This window comes from Phacochoerus africanus, chromosome 1 (genome assembly GCF_016906955.1).
Source record: "Phacochoerus africanus isolate WHEZ1 chromosome 1, ROS_Pafr_v1, whole genome shotgun sequence".
Taxonomy (NCBI): domain Eukaryota; kingdom Metazoa; phylum Chordata; class Mammalia; order Artiodactyla; family Suidae; genus Phacochoerus; species Phacochoerus africanus.
Window position 1 is genome coordinate 62338496 of NC_062544.1, and position 22343 is coordinate 62360838.

General features: G+C 39.8%; 1 protein-coding gene across 5 annotated transcripts in view; it reads left to right on the forward strand.

The window, feature by feature from the left end:
- Positions 1-22343, forward strand: part of DROSHA (drosha ribonuclease III) — a 120786-nt gene that overhangs the window by 61233 nt on the left and 37210 nt on the right. For all 5 annotated transcript variants that reach the window (XM_047767682.1, XM_047767665.1, XM_047767673.1 and 2 more), the window contains 6 exons: positions 166-265; positions 1651-1758; positions 7598-7705; positions 8215-8353; positions 8673-8733; positions 21772-21831. In XM_047767682.1, the coding sequence (XP_047623638.1) occupies positions 166-265; positions 1651-1758; positions 7598-7705; positions 8215-8353; positions 8673-8733; positions 21772-21831 (576 nt within the window). The remainder of the gene's footprint in view (positions 1-165; positions 266-1650; positions 1759-7597; positions 7706-8214; positions 8354-8672; positions 8734-21771; positions 21832-22343) is intronic.

Genomic DNA, 22343 nt, shown 5'->3' on the forward strand with positions numbered 1-22343 from the left:
CAACCCCTCAAAACATGTCCTTCCTGAGAATGAAGGTCTGTGGCCGTTAAGGAGATTCACAAGAAGGCAGTTTATGATTGAGCAGGCCTGTTAGAGCACCCGCCTTTATTGCACTTTAGGTTTGCCTTCTTTTTGCCTGAGATGTCTGTCTGTCCTTTCCCTTAGGTACCAAAAACTGTGGAAGAGTTATGTGAAACTTCGCCACCTCCTAGCAAATAGTCCCAAAGTCAAACAAACCGACAAACAGAAGCTGGCACAGAGGGAGGTTGGTATTAGAGCTGCTTCTTCTGCGATTGATGATGCTGCACTTCGGGTTCATTTTGAGATTGTTGTTACACCACACTTCTACAATAAGAAGGAAGAATACTTTGAAAAACCACACTCTTCTCCCCTCCTCACATTAGTATGCAGATTGACTTTCTTTCATATTTTAGTATTTAAGGGGCCATTTCCCCCCCTAAATAGACCATTTTTTTAAAAAACAGAAATAGGGATAAATATAGCTTCTATAGATATTAAAGGAAGTTTAAAACTTCCTGGGTCTGCCTTTATTATTAATTAGTCTGCATATAGCCACTTTGAGTCTTATTCAGATTTCCTGGTCCTAAGGTTGTAAAGATTGTCTTCCATATGTTTGTTAGTTTAGTAGGGTGAACTTATTTGTAAAGTTTTATATCCCAAATGCCATTCATTTTAAATTCATTTCCACTTCATTTTTAATGTGTAGCATTATCCATATTCTAGGATCATTTATGTTTTAGTTTTAGTTTTAAGAATAAATGAATTTGGTGTCAACATAGGTTTTGTCTTCCAACATAGGTGTTGTTAAGAGCATGGTTTTGAAGCCAGGAAAAGTGTTTGAATTCTGACTCGTCACTTTCTGTGACTTGAACCAGTCAGCTTCATTGTAAAGGAGGGAAGCAAGGCTGAGAGAGGCCTACCAAAATGTCCTTTTGTTGGTGTACCCAGAGAAAAACGTGGCTGGGTGGACTTTGAAATATTCCAGCTAACTTTCCTTCAGTGGTATTTGAACTATAATAGTGGAGGTGGTGGTGTGTTTCCTGTTATTATTATGAATTCCTTTGAGACTTTTATTGAATTAGTGTACAAGTATAAAACTGTTTTTTATCATTAATTATTTAAAGAGTGGTAGTAAAAGGGAAGAGTCTATTCCTGTTTATGTCTTGCAGAAGTTTTGGATCATTGTCTCTTTTTAGTAAAATGTACCCTTGCCACAAGAGTTTTTGTAAGGGTTTGCAAATTAGAAGACCACTTTGAGAGTTACATGGGTTTCTGATTAATTTACTGATTGTCTGTCTTAGGTGTAAATGCTTAACATAAGGCTTGGTTCAAATTCCAAGCACCACGTTTTGTTTCTTTTTCAGTAAAAGACTTTTTTTTTTTTTTTTTTTAAACTCACCAGAGTAGTCGATGTGGTTTAAATTGTTTTCTTATCCATTTACCAGGAAAAGCTGGCTTATCCCCATGGCTTTGAGCATTTAAAAAAAAAAAAAAAGTAATTTGGCATGAAGAAGTTTGACTACCTGAACGTGATATTAAATGAATCCAACTTATTTACTAATGCTTGCTGTTTAGCTTAATGTTTCTTTAGAACTGTCAGGTTATTCATCATAATGAGTTCTTTTCTAGGAAGCGCTCCAAAAAATACGACAGAAGAATACCATGAGGCGAGAGGTAACAGTGGAGCTGAGTAGCCAAGGATTCTGGAAAACTGGCATCCGTTCTGATGTCTGTCAGGTGATGATGCTTCTGAGAACACAATTATACCCACACATGCCTTCCTTTAAAAGGCATCTGGCACTGGAGTTTTCCTAATTCTGAGAAGTTTCTACACAACCTTTTACCTTGTAGCTAAATGGCACACCACCAGAAGTTGTTTTCTATCCTTGGGGTTTTGTTTTTGTGTCAGTTTTCCTGTTGTCTTGTTTAGTTGTGTGTATGTGTGTGTGTGTCTGTGTGTGTACACGCACGTGCATAGTGGGGGCATGTGAGGCGCTGCCTGAGCAATACTCGGTTGTGTCTCTGCACATTGAGTGACGGCAAGTCTATTCTTCAGATGTGTCTGCCTGCTGAGCACATGGGTAGGTGCCTGTCTAAAGAGATACTCCAGCAGCTCCCTGGGCAGATTCCTGAAGGTGGTGTGTGCAGACTTTCTAGACTTATGACTCAGACTTACACTGCAGAGAACTGAAGGCAATAATGAACGGAAGCATTTCATATCTGAGCCAAATGATATTTTTTTCCTTGAGTGAACTTAATAGAGGAACATTTCAGCTATATATAACTGGCTCACTAATAAGTATTTTTGTTTTCCTTTCGGGGGGAATTTTTACCAGATTAAAGACCCCCCCAAACCCAGCATGTTCTTTGACTCTTCACTTGATTCTTTTGTTATGATTGATATTGGTTCTGCTCTATGGGAATTACAGTAAAGGAAATGAATACACAAGCTGGAGTCAGGTAATGCAATTTGCTATGTTCAACCTTTTGGAAGAATATTTCCAGGCTGCCACTTACCTGTTTTGATGGTAGCATGTATTGAAATAAGTTCAGACACTCTTAGGTATTCATTTCATCATAATGAATTTTTTAAAAAAATCAATGCTGGCATTTAATTATTGTATTGAACAGTGCAATTTAATCCTATCATTAAAAGGTATTGCTATGTAATTCATTTACCATGTGAAGCTAAATGTTTTTGTGTTAAGATAAACTGCTATTGATGCAATATTGCTAAATACTTTGTAAATAATCATCTGCAGTGGTAGCTGGTCCATCCACCAAGCCCTCAGTTATTTTGCGAATTGACCAATTTTTTTTTTTCCTCCAGACACTTTCAGAAGTGAATGTTTTACTTCCATTCATTCTTTCTTAGGGCCACGTGGAGCCATATCACACAGTTTTTCTGTTTGCTAGTGTTTCTCCCAAACCAACATAACATATTAAGGTATCATAAGAACAATGAGTAGAATGTTCAACAGTCTGTTCAAAATCTGGTGATCTCGATGATAAGTCAAGTTGATTATTTAAGAGATTATAAAACATTTCTTTTTTTTTTAGATTTATTTATTTATTTATTTATTTTTTTATTTTCCCACTGTACAGCAAGGGGGTCAGGTTATCCTTACATGTATACATTACAATGACATTTTTCCCTCAGCCTTTCTTCTGTTGCAACATGAGTATCTAGACAAAGTTCTCAATGCTATTCAGCAGGATCTCCTTGTAAATCTATTCTAAGTTGTGTCTGATAAGCCCAAGCTCCCGATCCCTCCCACTCCCTCCCCCTCCCATCAGGCAGCCACAAGTCTCTTCTCCAAGTCCATAATGCCATTTGCAGCAACATGGATGGAGCTAGAGAATCTCATACTGAGTGAAATGAGCCAAAAAGACAAAGACAAATACCATATGATATCACTTATAACTGGAATCTAATATCCAGCACAAATGAACATCTCCTTAGAAAAGAAAATCATGGACTTGGATAAAACATTTCTTAATGCTCCCCATCCCTGGATGTGGAAGTTCCCAGAGTAGGTAGGGGTCGAATAGGAGCTGCAGCTGTTGGCTTATGCTACAGCCACAGCAGTGCCAGATCTGAGCTGCATCACGGCAATGCCAGATCCTTAACCCACTGAGCCAAGGCCAGGGATCAAACCCACATCCTCATGGATATTAGTCGGGATTGTTTTGCTGAGCCACAACAGCAACCCTTTTTTTTTTTTTTAAAGGACTCCTAATATATGCATCTTGCATCTTCTCTGTATATTTTTCATATCTATCATTTTTCTCTCGAATCCTTCATTTCTTTCTGATTTTTAGTTTTTTTTTTTCCTCCAAGTTTTTCTCTTTTCCACCTTTTATTTTTCAACAGCACCATTCATAGGTTAATTTGCTGTTTTGTTCCTTCTCTCTGGTCTATGTTCTTGGAATCATTATATTCTTCTGTGTCTTTTTACTGAGTTTTGTCATTTCAGATCTTCCTTTCCTCTAGTCATCTCTTTTCCAAATTAATAGAGTATTTATTAATACTTTCTTTTATAACTCCTATTATGTTCTTAATTTTGTTTAGCTTGTCTTGAAATAATAGGTTACAGCTTTCATCGATTTTGTTGATCTGCTTTTCTGACTTTTTTTTTTTTGCGCTTTTTAGGGCAGCACTCAAGGTGTTTAGAAGTTCCCAGGCTAGAGGTCAAATTAGAACTTCAACTGCCGGCTTATGCCACGGCCATAGCAACGTGGGATCTGAGCCGACCCTGCGACCTACACCACAGCTCACGGCAATGCCAGATCCTCAACCCACTGAGAGATGCTAGGTATTGAACCTGCATCCTCATGGATACTAGTCGGGTTCAGTACCAGTGAGCCACGATGGGAACTCCTTCTGGCATTTTTTAATTATCAGAAGTATCAAATTCTTTTCCTTTTCTCATTTTCTTATGAAATCTTTGGGTAGGTTTTAACCATGATTCTTTTCTATTGCTTTTTAAGATAAAACATGTAAAATAAGTGAAATGTTTTCTTGGACTTTTAGGGGAGGAAATATAAGCCAAAAGAGTTTTCTTTGTTCTAGAGCCCCTTCTATTACTTTTGTAAAGTGATTTTTAAAAAATGGCTTCATCAAAGACCTACTCCTTTGTTTTTTCCCCCTAGTTTTATCTGGATTTTCTTTTTATTTTGCCCTTTATCATTTCTCTCCTGCTCAATGTGGCTCTTACTCCCAGTACTGTCTTTATGGAGCTTTCCCCTGGAAGGGAACTTCACTGTTTAATTTGAGCATTTTTAAGGTCCAGGCTTCTCCCCTACTGTTAGACACCCCTCTTATACTCCTCCAGTGAATTGGACTCTGCAGCGCCCTCTGCAGTTTTGGTCACAGTTCCAATGACTTCATGTCCATCTGCGGCTCTCCCATTCTCAGACCCATCAGGAGCCCTGCAGCCCTCCTTGTCTTTTCTCTCTCAGATGCTGAGCCCACCCAGGTTTTTGTCCTCAGCTACACTTACTTTGGCGCTCATGGGGGTAACTTGAAATCTAGTTTTAATCTAGATATTTCTCACAGGTCTATTTGGCTATTCTAGTTGCTTTATTTTTAACGGAGAATTTGAATAGATGTACAAACTGAGCATTGCGATTTCCTCACATTCTTCCAAAGGAGCTGTTTTTTTGTTTTTGTTTTTGTTTTTTTCTTTTTGCCTTTTTTAGGGCCTCACCTGTGGCATATGGAGGTTCCAGGCTAGGGGTCTAATCGGAGCTATAGCCACCAGCCTATGCCAGTGCTACAGCAACGCAGGATCCGAGCTGCGTCTGTGACCTACACCACAGCTCATGGCAACGCCGGGTCCTTAACCCACTGAGCGAGGCCAGGAATCAAACCTGAAACTTCCTTTTTCCTGGTCAGATTCGTTTCTGCTGAGCCACGACAGGAACTCCCCAAAGGAGCTTTTTAAAATGAAAGCTGTTTCTAGGCATTAAGGGGCCAGGAAAGAGATGCTCATGATTGTGTATGTTTCAAGTTGCAAAGATTGATAATTTAAAAAACTGAACTGGAGATTATAATAGTCTTGTAGATGACATGGAGACGTGTTTGTCACGGGTACAGATGGACATGGGTCATATGTACCTTTCTGTGCCATTCATGAGAAACAGACTGACTTGGAAAGAGAAACTGGCTCTGTTTGGAGCGAGGTTAAAGGAAGTGGTGGAGGGACTCACAGCTGGTTCACATGAGTAAGGTTAAAGAAAATAAGACTTAGTTATGAGAAGATGGGAGGTTTGTTGTTTGTTTCCAGGGATAGAACTAAGTTCAAACGGGTACACCTCCAAAGAGACAGATTGGGATTTATTAATAATTTTCTAATAATCAGAGTCCTCTAAAATCGTGTTATTTCCTTAACAGGTAATGACTCATCTCTCACTGGAGGTATTAGAACAATTAACCAGTTTGAGCTCATATTTTAGAAATGTAGCTATACTGCATGGTCTTCATGACCCATCCTCCTTGAGTTTTTAGCATCAATACCCTTGAGTCCCCTGCAGTTATGTGCCTGGAAAACTATTTTGCTTTGGCTACACTCCGTTTCCATTTTATTGTGTTTTTTAGTACAGCACTTATAAAAACAAAGTGGATGAAATGCCAATAATTTGAATCAGAACGGTGTATCTCTGGGAAGCCCTCAGGTGCAAAAAGAATGTCTTCATCTTTTTTCTTTTCCACAGCTACTTTAAGCCTTGCGCAGGGAGGTGCTACACGTGTATTTATTGAGTTGAACCAGAAAGACTTTCTGTTGATTGGAGATTATATTTGGGAGAACTAATCTTTCTTTATAAGTTAATACAGGGAACTGATTTCTATTAGTTTTAAGCAAATCCATTATCATGTATTTTTAAACAATGCCAGCTTAAAATACTTCAAAGACTAAAATGATATAAAGTATATGTCAGTCATTCTGTGGGCTGAGCATCCTCCAAGTTCTGATGAATGACCCCTTCATTCTCTTGAGTTCTAGGGAAATGTTATTAAAAAAAGAAAAAAAAAAGATATGCCCTTTGTGAAATCATCTCCCAGTAAGGAATCTATAGCCAAATGAAAAGTGATTAAAACAGAAATAAAAGTTCTGTGTCCTCAGGTGATTTAGCTGTATTGGTAGTTTTATCAGGAGTTCTCATTGTGGCACAGTGGGATTGACAGTGTGTCTGTAGTGTCAGGGACCCAGCTTTGGTCCCTGGCCTGGTGCAGTGGGTTAAGTATCCTATGTTGCCACAGCTGTGGTGTAGGTCGCAACTCTGGCTTGGATTTGATCCCTGTCCTGGGAACTTCATATGCCACAGGCAGCCACAAAAGAAAAAAAAAAACAAAAAAACAAATGTTCCCATTTGTTTAGATTGAGTATTAAACCTAGAATGGCCTTTTGAGATGATCTGGCTGAAAAGTTCTTACCTGGAGGATAGTGCTGTGCTTTAGATATCTATGAATGCATTAAAATTCCATACAGTTTATGCATGCTTATGCACATAGGCGTTTTTCTGGGGAGAGTCATTTTCCTTAGATTCTCAGAAGTGTCTTGATCTTGACAAAGCTTCAGAAATAACGATGGACAAGGAGAATAGACAATGATAGACAGAAATTCTTATGACTTCCTTGAGATTACACTGCTGGGTACTGATGAACCAGGGTGTTCCTATCTGAATGAGAACTAACAGACCTTGTTCTAATAAAACTTTTATATTTTTTGCATTTAATCCTTTTAAGTGGTCTTGAAAGTAGCTACACTGATTATCCCCATTTTATAGGTGAGGAAACTGAAACAGAGGTAGTAACTTTCCCTGACTCCAATGATGAATGAGTGACAGCAGGATTTTGACCCAGGCATTCATGTTCCAGAGACCATGCCTCTAACCACTGCAGTCTACCACCCCTCACAGAGAGAATCTGCCAGGAGGTCATGTAGCCAATAAACCGATAAGACTGTGAGATGAAGTTGGGGATGTGAAAATGGTTCTTTATTGTGAAATAAATGAAGTGTTTGTATACGTTTTTAGAGAGTAAAAAAAAATTGAAATGTGTTTTTTTTCCTAGCATGCGATGATGCTGCCTGTTTTGACCCATCATATTCGCTACCACCAGTGCCTAATGCATCTGGACAAGTTGATAGGATATACTTTCCAAGATCGTTGTCTGTTACAGGTAAGAATTACTCTCCTGCACATTCACATAATAGCAAGATAGGAGTGATTCTTCTTGCAGGTTACAAATGGAGTATTGAGAGTCTCCATTCTGGGAGATGATGAGGACGTTTAGAAACCGCCTTCTCCATTACCCCACTCTGATTGCCACTTTCAGGCCCCTTTTCTCCCTTTTTTTGGGAGGCTATCTCTAAGGAAATAGACTCAAGCTAAAATTTGCCTGTCAAACCTGAACCCTTCTTTCAGCTTTTCCTTCTTTATGGCTCTTCTTCCCAGGTGCTGCATATTTATCTGATTCTTATCTGAAGCATGTGGATTTTTAGGTTTGTTTGCAGAAGAGGGCTTGCACCAAAGCTCTGAAAATTTGACACTAGACGAAATAAGATGGAAAGATCAGGGCTTAACTTTTGACTGGATAAACAGATCTCTTTTGTGTTTCATTTGAGATGATATAAGGATGGTGCTTCTAGTTGAATTTTTAAGACTGAGTTTATTTCACTGGCATTTTAGCTGGCCATGACTCACCCAAGTCATCACTTAAATTTTGGGATGAATCCTGATCATGCCAGGAATTCATTGTCCAACTGTGGAATTCGACAACCCAAATATGGAGACAGAAAAGTTCATCACATGCACATGCGGAAAAAAGGTATGTTTGCATTTCACTCTTGTATTTTGTTCTGTTACCCCTATTGTAAATTAAATTTCCACCAGGGATGGTTCCATGGTGATGGTTTCATTCTCTCATTCTTTATTGCTTCCTGACCCATATGTAGTAACCTTTACTTAAAGCAGAGACTTAGAGTTCTAAGAGTGGATGAAAGTACGTAAGTTGATCAGACTTGCGGATATGCAGATATTAAATCTTTTAAAGTCAAATTGGGATGATATAGATAATTTCTTTCTACCTGTCATATGATGGTTCTAGACTATGTCTAACATTATTTACTTGTGAATTTTTTTAATAGGAATTAACACCTTAATAAATATTATGTCACGCCTTGGCCAAGATGATCCAACTCCTTCAAGGTAAAGTAGATTTTTTTAGGTAACAGCTTAATTGAGATATAATTCACATACCATACAATTCACCCATTTAAAGTATGCAATTCAGTGATTTTTAGCATGTTCACAAAATGGTACAACCATGATCACGATCTAATTTTAGAGCATTTTCATCACCTCAAAAAGAAACTCCATACTCCCCATTTCCCTTAGCCTGCCCAGCCTGGGGTAGCCACCAGTCTTCTTAAAAATCCACTTTCAGAAAAAAAAAAAAAAAATCCACTTTCAATCTTTATGGATTTGCCTATTCTGAACATTATGTATAAATGTTATCATATAATATGTGTTTCTTTGTGACTGGCTTATTTTACTTAACATAATGTTTAAAAGATTTATCCATGTTATAGTGTTTGTCAATACTTCATTTTTTTTCTTATTGCTGAATAATGTTCCAAGGTATGAGTAGACCACATTTTATGTATCCAGTCATCAATTAATAGTCATTTATTGTTTTTACTTTTTGGCTGTTATGAATGATGTTGCTTGAATATTTGTGTACAGGTTTTTGTATGGACATATGTTTTGATTTTTCTTGGGTATAAACCTAGGAGTGGAATTTCTCAGTGATATGGTAACTCTGTTTCAACTTTCCTTTAAGGAGCTGCTACTGTTTCCAAAGTAGCTGCACCATTTTATATTCCCAGCAGCAATGAATGCAGGTTCTGATTTCTTCACATCTTTCTTAACACTTGCTGTTGTCTGTCTTTTGAAATCTAGGCATCCTAGTTGGTAGGAAGTGTTATCTCACCGTGGTTTTGTTTGTATTTTCCTGATGGCTAATGATGTTGAGCATCTTTTTATGTGCTTATGAGCCATTTGTATATTTTCACTGGAGAAAAATCTGTTCAGGTCCTTTTCTCATTTTTAATCGTTATTTTTAATTATTGAATTATAATCATTTTTTACATATTCCAGACACAAATCCCTTATCAGATACATGATTTGCAATTTTTTTTTCTCATTCTATGGACCATCTTTTCACTCTTTTAATGAAGCACAAAAGTTTTGATGAATTCAAAATACTAGATAAATTTTGTTGCTTTTGGTATATGTCTAAGAAACCATTGCCTAATCTAAGTCACAAAGGTTTACATCCGTTTCTTTTTTTTTTTTTTCCTTTATTTTTTAGGGCCGCACCCGAGGCATATGGAGGTTCCCAGGCTAGGGGTCGAATCGGAGCTACAGCTGCTGGCCTACACCAAAAGCCACAGCAACGCTAGATCCGAGCCACGTCTGTGACCTATGCTACAGCTCATGGCAACGCTGGATCCTTAACCCACTGAGCAAGGCCAGGGATTGAACCCAAAACCTCACGGTTCCTAGTTGGATTTGTTTCTGCTGTGCCACAACGGGAACTCCTGCCTCTGTTTCTTTGAGCTTTATGTTTTTTCTGTCATATTTAAGTATTTGGTCTGTTCTGAATTAATTCTTATATGTGGTATGAAATAGTGGTCCAGCTGTATTCTTTTACTTCTGGATATCCAGTTGTCTAAGCACCATTTCCTGAAAAGGCTAATCTTTCCCCACTAAATCATCTTGGCACTCTTATTGGAGATCAATTGACAGTGTATTTGAGAGTTTATTTTTGGATTCTTAGTTTATTCCATTGATCTATCTATATGTCGGTCCTTAAGTACCACACTGTCTTGATTACTATAGCTTTGTAGTAAGCTTTGAAATCTAAAAATGCAAGATCTCTTCTCCAACTTTATTTAAAAAAAAAAACAACAAAAAACATTGCTTTGGCTATTCTAGATCTATTACATTTCCATATGAATTTTTGAATTAGCTTATCAATTTTTACAAAAAAGCCAGAGGGGATTTTGATAGGAATTGTGTTGAATCTCTACATCTATTTTTAAATGATTACCATCTTCATATTAAGTCATCTTCTTAATATTGCCTTCTCTTTCTCCAACATTAGATGTCTTTAATTTTATTTGTCTTTAATTTCTTTCTTTCTTTTTTTTTTTTTTTGTCTTTTGTCATTTTAGGGCTGCACCTGTGGCCTATGGAGGTTTTCAGGCTAGGGGTCCAATCCGACATACAGCTGCTGCCCTATGCCACAGTCACAGCAACGTGGGATCCGAGCCTCGTCTGCAACCTACACCACAGCTCACAGCAATGCCAGATCCTTAACCCACCGAGTGAGGCCAGGGATTGACCTGCAACCTCATGGTTACTAATTGGGTTCATTAACCACTGAGCCACTATGGGAAATCCTCTTTAATTTCTTAAGAATGATTTTTTGAGTTTTCAGCATATACATTTTATGTGCCTTTTGTTAGATTTATTCCTAAGTATTTTATTCTTTTTTGATGCTATTGTAAATGACATTATTTTCTTAATTTTATTTTTGGACTGGTCATTGTATATATAGAAGTGTAATTGATTTTTGATTATTGCTTTTGAACCCTACAACCTTGATGAGCTCATTTGTCAGATACGATAGTTTTTTAGTAGATTCTTTAGTGTTTTCTATATAGATTATCATTTCACCTGGAAATAGAGGTAGTTTTTCTTTTTCTTTTCCAGTCTGGGTGCCTTTTACTTCTTCTTCTTAACCTAGTTGCCCTAGTTAAAGTCTCTAGTACAGTATTGAATAGAAGTGGTAAGAGAAGATCCTTGCATTCTTCTTAAATGGAAAAGATTCCTTTACTACTGTGTATGATGTTAGCTGTGGGTTTTTCATAGGTGCTATTTATAAGGTTGATGAAAGTCCCTTCTGTTCCTAGTTTGCTGAAGGTTTTCGTCATGAAAGCGTATTGAATTTTGTCAAATGCTTTTTCTGCCTGTATTAAGATGGTCGTGTGTTTTTTTCATTATTTCTATTCACTTGGTATATATTATGTTAATTGATTTTGGGGTGTTAAACCAACCTTGCCTTCCTGGGATTCATCACATTTGTTCATGGTATATTATCTTTTTTATGTGGTATGTTTATTTAGAATTTAGTTTGCTAGTATTCTGTTGAGGATTTTTGGTCTGTAGTTTTCCTTTCCTATGATGTTTTTGTCTGATTTCATTATTAGAATAATACTAGCCTTATATAATAGGTTGGAAGGTTTTATATGTTAGCTTCCCCTATTTTATTTCTTGATTTCAAAAGATGCCTTCATATATTAATATTCTCACTTTTGTTTGGCCTTCTGCCCCTGAAGAATCTGAAAAGGAAGTGGACTAGGTGTATATAAACTCATTAACACCCTGGAAAACTGAACAGAAGCAAATGCCTAATGACTGATGAGACTGTGATGTTGCTCTCAGGAGGCTTACTTTTGTGTGTCAAGTACAGCAGGTTCTATTTTGAAAGCCAGTAGAGGGGATTGCGTGGCGGGGGGGGGAGGGCTTTCTTTTCAAAATGAGTCAGTGAAAAGTTAAATGGCCAGGCTTGTCCCCCCTGGGGTCCAGATTGAGAAGAATGAAAAGTGGGTGGAGCAGGGTGAGAAGTGACAGAGAGTTAAGACAACTGCAGCCGCTGGTAACTGGCCTCCACAGCCCAGTGAGTGCCCAGCCAAGCTCACACAGCTGCCTTTCTACCTTTTGCTTCCTACATCACTGTCCTTTTCAGATAGACTTGCCTTGAGGTTGCTCTCTTTTGAGGTTATCATAAACCAAGCCGTCTTTCCTCTTCAATCAAGAGGTAAAAAGAAAAGCTGGGCGAAACTTTAAAATTCCAGTTTGAAGATGATCACAGGCCTCACTGCTGTGTGCTGTGAGAGTCTAAGATCAGAAAAGGACTGTCTGATTAGAGGAGCCCTTAATCACACCCTCAGGGATGGTGTGGCCGTGGTTTCATTTCACTTTGCCCTGCTATATTGTGGAGTCTCTAGATGGTCGGTTCTGTATTTTAATAAGTGGAACCCTAGGTCCCCTGCTGCCCCTTTAGGAAGGCTGCACATGCCATAGACACTTCCTTGTCCATGTTGAAAGCACGGGTGTAAAGGAGCTTTTGTCTCATCTACCCCAACCACAGTTGCAGCTGTGTAGATTATATCTTTTGATGGCATTGTTTAAACCTCATGACTTATGTTTTCTTTTGTTCTTTTACAAAGAGATGGCTTTCTTACTGTGGCAAAGGGAATGTTAGCTGAGAAACTGTGTTCTTTCTGAATTTATCATTTTGAAAGTGTTAGCATTAATACTGAATAAACAGATGATCTCTCTTGTCCTTTGACTTCCAGCCTTTGCTGCTTGTGCTGAGTGCCTCTTGCCCTGTGTCTGATCTTTTTTGCTGATGTTGAGTTGACCCCAAGTTTCTGTTCAGAATGAACCTTGTAGCCTTAGTGGCTGGCTGGCTGGCTGCTGCTGGGCTGCTGCTGTCTGGTGGCCCCAGCTCTGCACGGCCCTAGGAGCTGCACTGAAGAAGCTTCAGACAGATTTACTCCAACAGTCATTCCATCCAGTGTCTTTTGAGTTTGAGGCAGTTTGTGGGTATTTTAAGGGGATCCCGAGGCAAGTAAGACAAAGGACCCACTCAGCAGGAGGTGTGACTACCTGGGGTTCGGTAAGAGTGCCATAAACATAAATAACTTAATCTTTGAAAGACTCTGCTAAGTGCTTCAGTGGAGGTCACAAGCAAAACATGCACACAAGACTGCTCTGGGGCCAAGGAGGCCTCTGGTGGTTGTTTAGGGATGATAGGTCAGTTATATACTAATTGAGTTCACTTGAAACGATTTGCTCTCTTCCCTGTTTGTTTCTTAGTTTGCTGTTATAAAGTGGGATGCTGTAGTCTCCACTCCTTGGAAGTATTTGCATATCTGTAAAACAAATACTATCCAATTTCAAGTGTCATTGGTTATATCTCCTCTCAGGCAAGCTTGCTCAGAATTTTAGACTTGAGAAAAGAGAGAGAGAGCCATTGTGCTAGTAGGTTGTGTGGGGAATCTGTGTCTTGCATTGAAGGTGGAGAAGCGAGGCAGGTAGGGGCTTTTGACAGAATTCTTCCCCCAGCCTCCCTGAAAACCACTCCCACTCCTGCCCATCCTGCAGCCGAATCTACCAGGTTTTCCTTCAGACTGCCTCTCCTGGCCTCACTTTGCTATTTCTTCAGTGTCAGTTCTTGTTCTTAGCTGTAACCCATTTAAAAGCTTTTTGTGACACCTTGTCACCTACTGAAGAAGTCTGAACCTCCCCAGATGGCAGTCCCAGCACCCAGAGCCCCAGGTGCACCTCCCTGCCCTGAATGCCAGTAGTCATTGCACCTGTGGAACAGCTTGTAACCCCGGGACATCCTGCTGGCAATTGTCTTGTGGTGCATATTCTAGTCCCCTGTGTATTAGAATTCTGTCGGAGTCTGCTGCTTTTTCTTTCTTTCTTTCTTTCTTTTTTTTTTTTCAACTGTAATCATTTTGAGGATCTTTGGTCCTACTCTTTCTTTCAAATTCTTTCCCTTTCCAACTAGTAAAGGAAAGGCTTAGTAAATAAGTATTAAAGAATACCATTCATGATATATATAGTTTTTAATTTTTATGGCTGCACCTGCAGCATATGGAAGTTCCCAGGCTAGGGGTCCAATCAGAGCCACAGCCGCCAGCCTAAGGCACAGCCACAGCAATCCCAGAGCCGAGCCTTATCTGTAGCCTACACTGCAGCTTGTGGCAATGCCAGATCCTTAACCCACTGAGCGAGGCCAGGGATCAAACCTGCATCCTCATGGATACTGGTCAGTTTCTTAACCCACTGAGCCACAGTGGGAACTCTTCAGGATATTATTTTTATTCCAGGTTATTTACGTGTTGACTAGAAATAGGGAAACAGAGGAGTTAGGAAAGGTCATGGTCAGAGCCATCAGCAAAATTTAAATGACTGCTTAGTATCTTAATGTGATTTGGGATCAGCTAGGATTTATAAAAAGACATGAAGACTTAAAATTAATAAATCAAAACCTATCTGCTATCAAAACTACAAAATTATTAACTTTTAAGATGGCATTGGAGTTCCCGTCATGACTCAGTGGTAAACAAATCTGACTAGGAACCATGAGGTTGCGGGTTCCATCCCTGGCCTCACTCAGTGGGTTAAGGATCCGGCATTGCAATGAGCTGTGGTGTAGGTCACAGATGCGGCTCAGATCTGGCGTTGCTGTGGCTCTGGTGTAGGCCGGCGGCTACAGCTCCGATTAGGCCCCTAGCCTGGGAACCTCCATGTGCCTCGGGTGCGGCCCTAGAAAAGACAAAAAAGACAAAAAAATAAAAATAAAAATTAAAAAAAATAAAGATGGCACCATTTCAAGTGAATATGCCACCCATCATTTTTAAAAGTGTCACTGTTTAACCACTTAACTCTCAGCTGTATATTTAACTCATGCAAATTGCAGTGAAATGTTACCACAGAGGAAGTCTCTGAAAGATTAGGCATTTGTGGCATTCAGGTAGTCCATGTTATCGGTAAGACCTTTGGGAAAGAGGGGCTAGAAGACTGGTAATGGAAAAGTAAGCGAATCAAGCAGCTTTGTTTTGTTTTGATTGCTAGAGTCATTGTTGGACATAATGTGTGAGAATCTATTGGCCCAACAGAGAAACACATATGGAGTGTTTATTAATGTTTAAGGAAATGGTAGTTGCAAAGTTAATTTTCTTTTTTGTTGTTGTTGTTGTTGTTGTTGTTGTTATTGTTGTTGTTGTTGCTATTTCTTGGGCCGCTCCTGCGGCATATGGAGGTTCCCAGGCTAGGGGTTGGATCGGAGCTATAGCCACCAGCCTACGCCAGAGCCACAGCAACGCGGGATCCGAGCCGCGTCTGCAACCTACACCACAGCTCACGGCAACGCCGGATCGTTAACCCACTGAGCAAGGGCAGGGACCGAACCCGCAACCTCATGGTTCCTAGTCAGATTTGTTAACCACTGTGCCACCACGGGAACTCCTGCAAAGTTAATTTTCAATCTGTTATACATAAGTAATTTGCATGAAAACCACAATAACAACACGCCTTGAATATATGTGAATTCCACTGAGTGAATCTATTGACTTCAACGCTTTGAGTTAAAACCCAGAGATGCTTAACCTGGAATGCATAGTTCCAGTGGGGTCTGAGATCTAGTAGCTCTCCTCCACACAAGTGTTCATGTAGATGTGATGAATCGGAGGAATTCCCAAGCTGGGTAAAGGCTCAACTGACCTGCAAGGTGCCTTCTAGCACTACCCTACCAGTCACCGCTTGAGGCTTGGGATGCAAAGGCACAAAAGTGTTGCCCTTCCCCTCACTCCAGCAGTTACCCTTCGACTTAGCCCATCCCAAGATGGTTTTCTATGGAGTAAATGACACCTTAGAGTAATTACTGTTACAAGGAGACTGTTGTGTTTTCTAAAGTGCTTTGAATTCCTCAGACCAAATGTGCTGTATAAATGTTACAGTTAATCTAGATTTCATAATGCCTCTGTTGATTCAGTTCTCAAAAACAAATGAAGTGTTTACTCCCCTGTAAACATTTCATCTTAGAGCTTGCTAGTATTTAAACAGGGAGTGATTAAAGAAAGTATAAACAATGCGAGAAGAAACAAAAGATTTGCTATTGGAGTCGGCAAAGATCAGCAGCTCACACTGTCCTTCCCCACCCCCCCCCCGCCCCCAGATAAAACACTGGCTTAGGAATTGTCCAGTATAATAATACAGTGGTATTTAATCGCCATATTTTGTTTGTGGCTTGTTGCCAGAGTTTAGTCACAATGTAGATATAGAAAAACATATGCTGGATGGGGCAAATTATTTAATGGATGGCAGACTTACTATTGAATAAACCTGTTTAGAACTGTGACCTGCATTTTAACACACTGAATAATAGTCTGTGTGATTATTAAAATCCTAGACATAGTTCCTGTCTTCCTGAAAGTTTATAAAAGAAATTAAAGTAAAATTTATGCCAGTATTACTTCATTCAAAATAGTATATGACTCAAAGCAGCGATTATTCTTTGACCAGTGGTTTTATTGTTCTTCTAAGCATAAGGCAATCCAAATATGGTTTGTCTCCACCTCAGACCCCTGTTTCTTGCTTTCCATGTTAACTAGATTTTCCCATGTAGTATTTTGAACAGTTGGGAAGAAAATAATGTCTTTAACGCAGAAAATGCATTTTTACTTTACTGGCTTGTGGGAAAGAATAGGATAATACTAATTTCTTTCTTTCTTTCTTTTTTTTTTTTAAATGCTATTTCTTTCTTAGTTCCTATCATCTCTCAGGAGAGTAGCATATTACGTTTCATGAAATTAAATTAGCAAGAGAGCTTCGGGGTTAATGTCATCTTACCATTAAATAGTGCCTCTCTTTGTTGGTACTTTCTCCTGGAATGACGACACATGCTTTTGGAGTTCTGGTGTATCTGTCAGAGAGCAAAATCACAGTGCTGAGTAGCTTCTGTAAGATTTTTTAAAATTATAATATTTTATATTCCACCATGAAACTTTTCATCACTCTTGGCTAGTGGACTAGCAACACCACCAACAACAAAACGTCTTTTAAAATCTAGTATATATTTGGTAAGAGGAAGAAAAATACATTTTAGAACTTAATATTTATTTTCCTTCTTTTCTTTAGTAAATGACTCTTCATTGTGAATTCTTAAGCATAACCATAATTTTTTTTTTTTTTTGGTCTTTTTAGGTCCGCACCTGTGGCATATAGAGGTTCCCAGGCTAGGGGTTGATTTGGAGCTACAGCTGCTAGCCTGTGCCACAGCCACAGCAATGCCAGATCCTTAACCCTCTGAGCAAGGCCAGGGATTGAACCTGCACTGTCATGGATACTAGTCAGATTCATTTCTGCTGAGCCACGACAGGAACTCCAACCATAACTTATTTTCTCTGCTTTTATTTATTTATTTATTTTTAATTTCCCATCTTTGGCTACTAACTGCTTGCCCTAATGCCTTTTTCACTAAGTAAAGCCCATAGATTGAAATGAGCATTCACAATCACATCTTTATTGCTCGGATATTTCCAGTTTTCTCTTATTACATTTATTTTTCTTTTAAAATTCCAAAATGTTAAGGAATTGTAGGGTAGAAAAATAAACTTATTTGTAAGATATGTGAAATAATATAAAATTGAACTCAAATTGCCAAGCAGATAATTTGGTAGCCAAGGGTCAAATATTTTCTATTTCCTATGTATACTGAAACTATAGGGAGACTTTAGGTATGGAAACTAAACTGGCACACATGAAACAAAGAACAGTAGAGGTAGTATATAATGTTGTCATAAAATGAGTGATAGATGTTTGTCTTATGGGTGGTGGGGTTTAGCCAGCATCCCTGAGAGCTCCCGTAGTGAGTGCAGGCCTCCCAGCTGACCTTAAGAATGAGCAGGATGCTAATAACCCAAGTTTGGAAAATACTCAAATAAAGGCCTGTTTAATGAATGATAAGCCAGCATCAGCTACCAACCCTCCCCTGTAAACACACACCCATCAGGGACATACAGATTAATATGGAAAGGGGAAAGGGACAGATTAATAAAGAGAGAAAGAAGATGTATAGATGGCCGACAAGCACATGAAAATATGCTGAACAGGGTTAATCATCAAAAAAATGCGAATTAAAACCACAATGAGATACCACCTTATACCTGTTAGAATGGTTTTTATCAAAAAGACTACAAATAGGAGTTTCCATTATGGTTCATTGGGTTAAGGACCCAACGTTGTCTCCATGAGGTTGTGGATTCAATACCTGGCCTCACTCAGTGAGTTCAGGATCTGGCATTGCTGTAACCAGTGGCACAGGTCGCAGATGTGTCTCAGATCCGGTGTTGTGGCTGTGGCATAGACTGCAGCTGCAGCTCTGGTTCAACCCCTGGCCCAGGAGCTTCCATATGCCACAGGTACAGTAGTTTAAAAAAAAAAAAAAAAAAAAAGACCACAAATAACTGGTGTTGGTGAGGATGTGGAGAAAACGGGGACCTTGTACAGTGTTGGTTGGAATGTAAATTCGTGCAGCCACTGTAGAAAACAGTATGCAGTTTCTCAAAAAAACTAAAAATAGAACTACCATATGACCCAGCAATTCCACTCCTGGGTATATATCTGAAAACACTAATTCAAAGAGATACGTGCATCCCAGTGTTCATTGCAGCAGTCTTTACAATTGCCAAGATGCAAAAGCAACCTAAGTGTCTATCAATAGACAAATGGATAAAGAAGATGTGGTATATATGCAAAGGAATACTACTTAGCCATGAAAAAGAATGAAAAATTTGCCATTTCCAACAACATGAATGGACTTGGATGGTATTATGCTTAATGAAATAAGACAGAGAGAGACAAATGCTGTATGATATCACTTACATGTGGAATCTGAAAAATAAAACAAACTGGTGAATATGGCAAAGAGGAAACAACTCACGGATGTAGAGAACAAGACAGTGACTGCCAGAGGGAAGAAGGAGAAGGGGAGAGGCAAGATAAGGGGTGGAGGATTAAGAGGAACAGAGTATGATGTATAAAATAAATAGGCTGCTAGGCATATATTGTACAACAAAGGGAATGTAGCCAGTGTGTTGTAATAATTCTAAATGGAGTATAACCTTTGAAAATTATGAATCACTGTATTATACACCTTATAACTTATAATATTGTACATCAACTATATACTTCAGTTAAAAAAGTAGGTTTTTTGTTTTTTTTTTTTTTAAAGAATGAGCAAGATTTGGGAGGGGAACATAGAAGGGAGAAGGAATAGTGTCTGTCTGGGACAGTGCAGAGTTTGGTCCACCTGGAGTTCAAATTGCTGTTGAAAGTGGATAAAATGGGAGTTCCCATCATGGCTCAGCAGTTAGCGAACCCGACTGGCATCCATGAGGATGCAGGTTTGATCCCTGAATCTTGCTCAGTGGGTTAAGGATCTGGCATTGCCATGAGCTGTGGTGTAGGTCGAAGACACGGCTCGGATCCTGCATTGCTGTGGCTATGGTGTAGGCCAGCAGCTACAGCTCCGATTTGACCCCTAGCCTGGGAACCTCTGTATGCCACAGGTACAGCCCTAAAAAGACAAAAAGACCAAAAAGAAAAAAAAAAAGAACAAAAGTAGATAAAATGGGTGGATGTGATGGGAGTAGATAAAGAATGACCTGAAGAGGCTTGGTGGTGAGCTGCAGAGTTTCTTGAGAAGATGAGCTCGGTGCCAGAGTTATTTAAGGAAGCTTTGGAGTTAGGGAAGCTCTGGGCCAGGCCCTTCCCTCTCGCTCTTTGCTCAGGTCCCAGGAGCCCATGTGCCCTCCTTCTCTCCTCACCACTTGTCACCATCCTTTCTGGCTTCCTCCCATTCTACATCCCCAGCCTTCCCTGAACAGGCACTCAGGTTCTTCTCTTGTGTGGCTTTAGGTGATGCCTTAGTTCTCAGCCTACTGACCCACAGTCAGGTTTGTCTCTACCACTTACAGAGCTTGCCTTTCATTGGCCTCTGTGATTTCCTCTTGATGCGTCAGTGCTTTCTTCTCATCCACTCAATCTGTTTCTTTGTTGAAACATGCTTTTCTTTTTGGCTAGAGGGTCATCCTGGCCTCCTCTTCCTCTTACCACCATGGCACATCCTTGTCCTTTACTGACGTTTCTTCCGCTTGACCTCTCTGTCACCCTTTCCTGGGCTCCGTCCTGGGACCCCTTTTCTTGCTGCAGTCTTTCCCTTAGCAGCGCCATCCAGTTTCAGCACCTGGGATCCTGTCTACATACTGACCACTCCTAAAGATGTCCTACCAGCTTTGTTCTTGCCCATAAACAATAGGTTAATACAGCCAATGTTTTTCTGGATCTCTCCATTTGGATGTTTTATGGACATGTTCAAGTTAACATTTCTAAAATGCAGCTCTTGCTTCTCCCCAAACCTGTTCCACTCCCTTGCAGTAAATGACACCACTTTCACCTGATGACATAAGCCAAAATCTGGGCCTTGACCTTTATTCTTTTCTTTTGGTTAGCTTCCCAGTCCCAACTATCCACATCTCTTTTCTTCTCGATCTTTAAACTGTCTCCCAATCTGACTGCTTCTCCCTCCTCCACTATCACCTCTCCATCCTAAGCCTCCATCATGCCTCATTGGGACATGCAGCACCCATCTTCAGTGCTTCTCTTTCCTGCTCTCAGCCTCTGCACAGCAGCCAGAGCGACCTTTAAAACCATGTCACCTTTGTGCTCAACCAAAGAGGTAGTGACCTCAGTGTGCTCAGAGAAGGTGTCTTCGCTGGACTCAGGCAAGAGGAGGTTTCCTGAGAGCCACCTTCCTGGTTGGTTCATCTCTACACTTGCACTTGAGAAACTTAGCTTGTGAGAGCACAAGATAGAAATAAAATACTATCTCTGTACTGAGGGGGCTGTATTGAGTTTGACGAGGGACTCAGGCTGGCGTTCATTTGGAGCTAACATTGCGCTGGAGCTCGAGGGATGAGCAGGTGTTCAGGGTGGCTTAGTGCACAGGGGAGAGTGGAAAGCAACGGAGCACTCGGCCTGAACAGAGGCACTGGCTATTATAAAGGATGCCCTTTTCAGAGAGGTCCAGGCAGTTTGGGGACTGGATCCTGCACGTGGGTGGGAGAGGATAGCAGTGGATAATGAGACTGAGAAAGTGGGTGTTGAAGGACTTTAAATGCCAGGTTAAATTTACAGTTTGTGGAGTTTGGACCATGGGAAGCTAGAACATTGTACCAAAGCTGGTTTTTCAGTGTTGTGACTAAGAATGCATTCTCCTTTCTCTCCTCTACCCGATAGCAGTATAGAAAGATTCCCAGTCGTTAGAGTCATCTCCTTGCTTTAAATTGGACTCCCTAGGAAGGATGCCTGGGGGTGGAAAGTCTGAGTCATGTAGCATGTGGGAATGCTCCCTCACTTTCCCACTAGGCAGCCCTGCAATTCCTGCTAAGATGGCCATGAGTGCTCGTGATTATGAGGAACAAGGTGGGACATTTTTATTTATTAAAGGAGCTAACCCTCAGTGTCCTTTTCTTGGAGCAGAGAGGGAAGAAATGTAAATGCGTGCTATTTTAAGTGGTCTTTTTGATTCTCCTGTAGAATTAATCACAACGAACGGTTGGAGTTCCTGGGTGATGCTGTTGTTGAATTTCTCACCAGGTAAGTAAGCTTTTCTGCTATTCCCCAGTAACTGCATTTCAAAGGTAACATATTCAATACATTACCTTCTTTGTAATTAGCCAAATGAGGCCTTCAAACACCAGGTTTTTGGTCTCTTCTGAGAGCTTAAAAGCCACATATCTGTGGCTCTTGCCCTGATAACTTACACTCACTGATGCTGTAATGAGCAAGATTACAAGATGAAAGGCTAGTGTCTCCATCCTGTCAAGTTTATGTTCAAGTTGCTACAGCCATAGGAGATCAGCTTGTCTTAGTCTAGATGCTTCAGAGCTTATATTCAATTTGTAGAGAAAGGGATGATATTTTAAAATGTCATTTCATTTTCTAGGATTTGTCTCTGATCCCTTTCTCACTCTTTTTGAACTCAAGGGAAGTAAAGCTTACAAGAATTTTAATGACTAGATTTCAGTGTGTGTGTGTGTGTGTGTGTGTCTGTCTGTCTGTCTGTCTGTCTGTATATTTGTATGTTTTCTGTCCAGAAATGTTTTAGG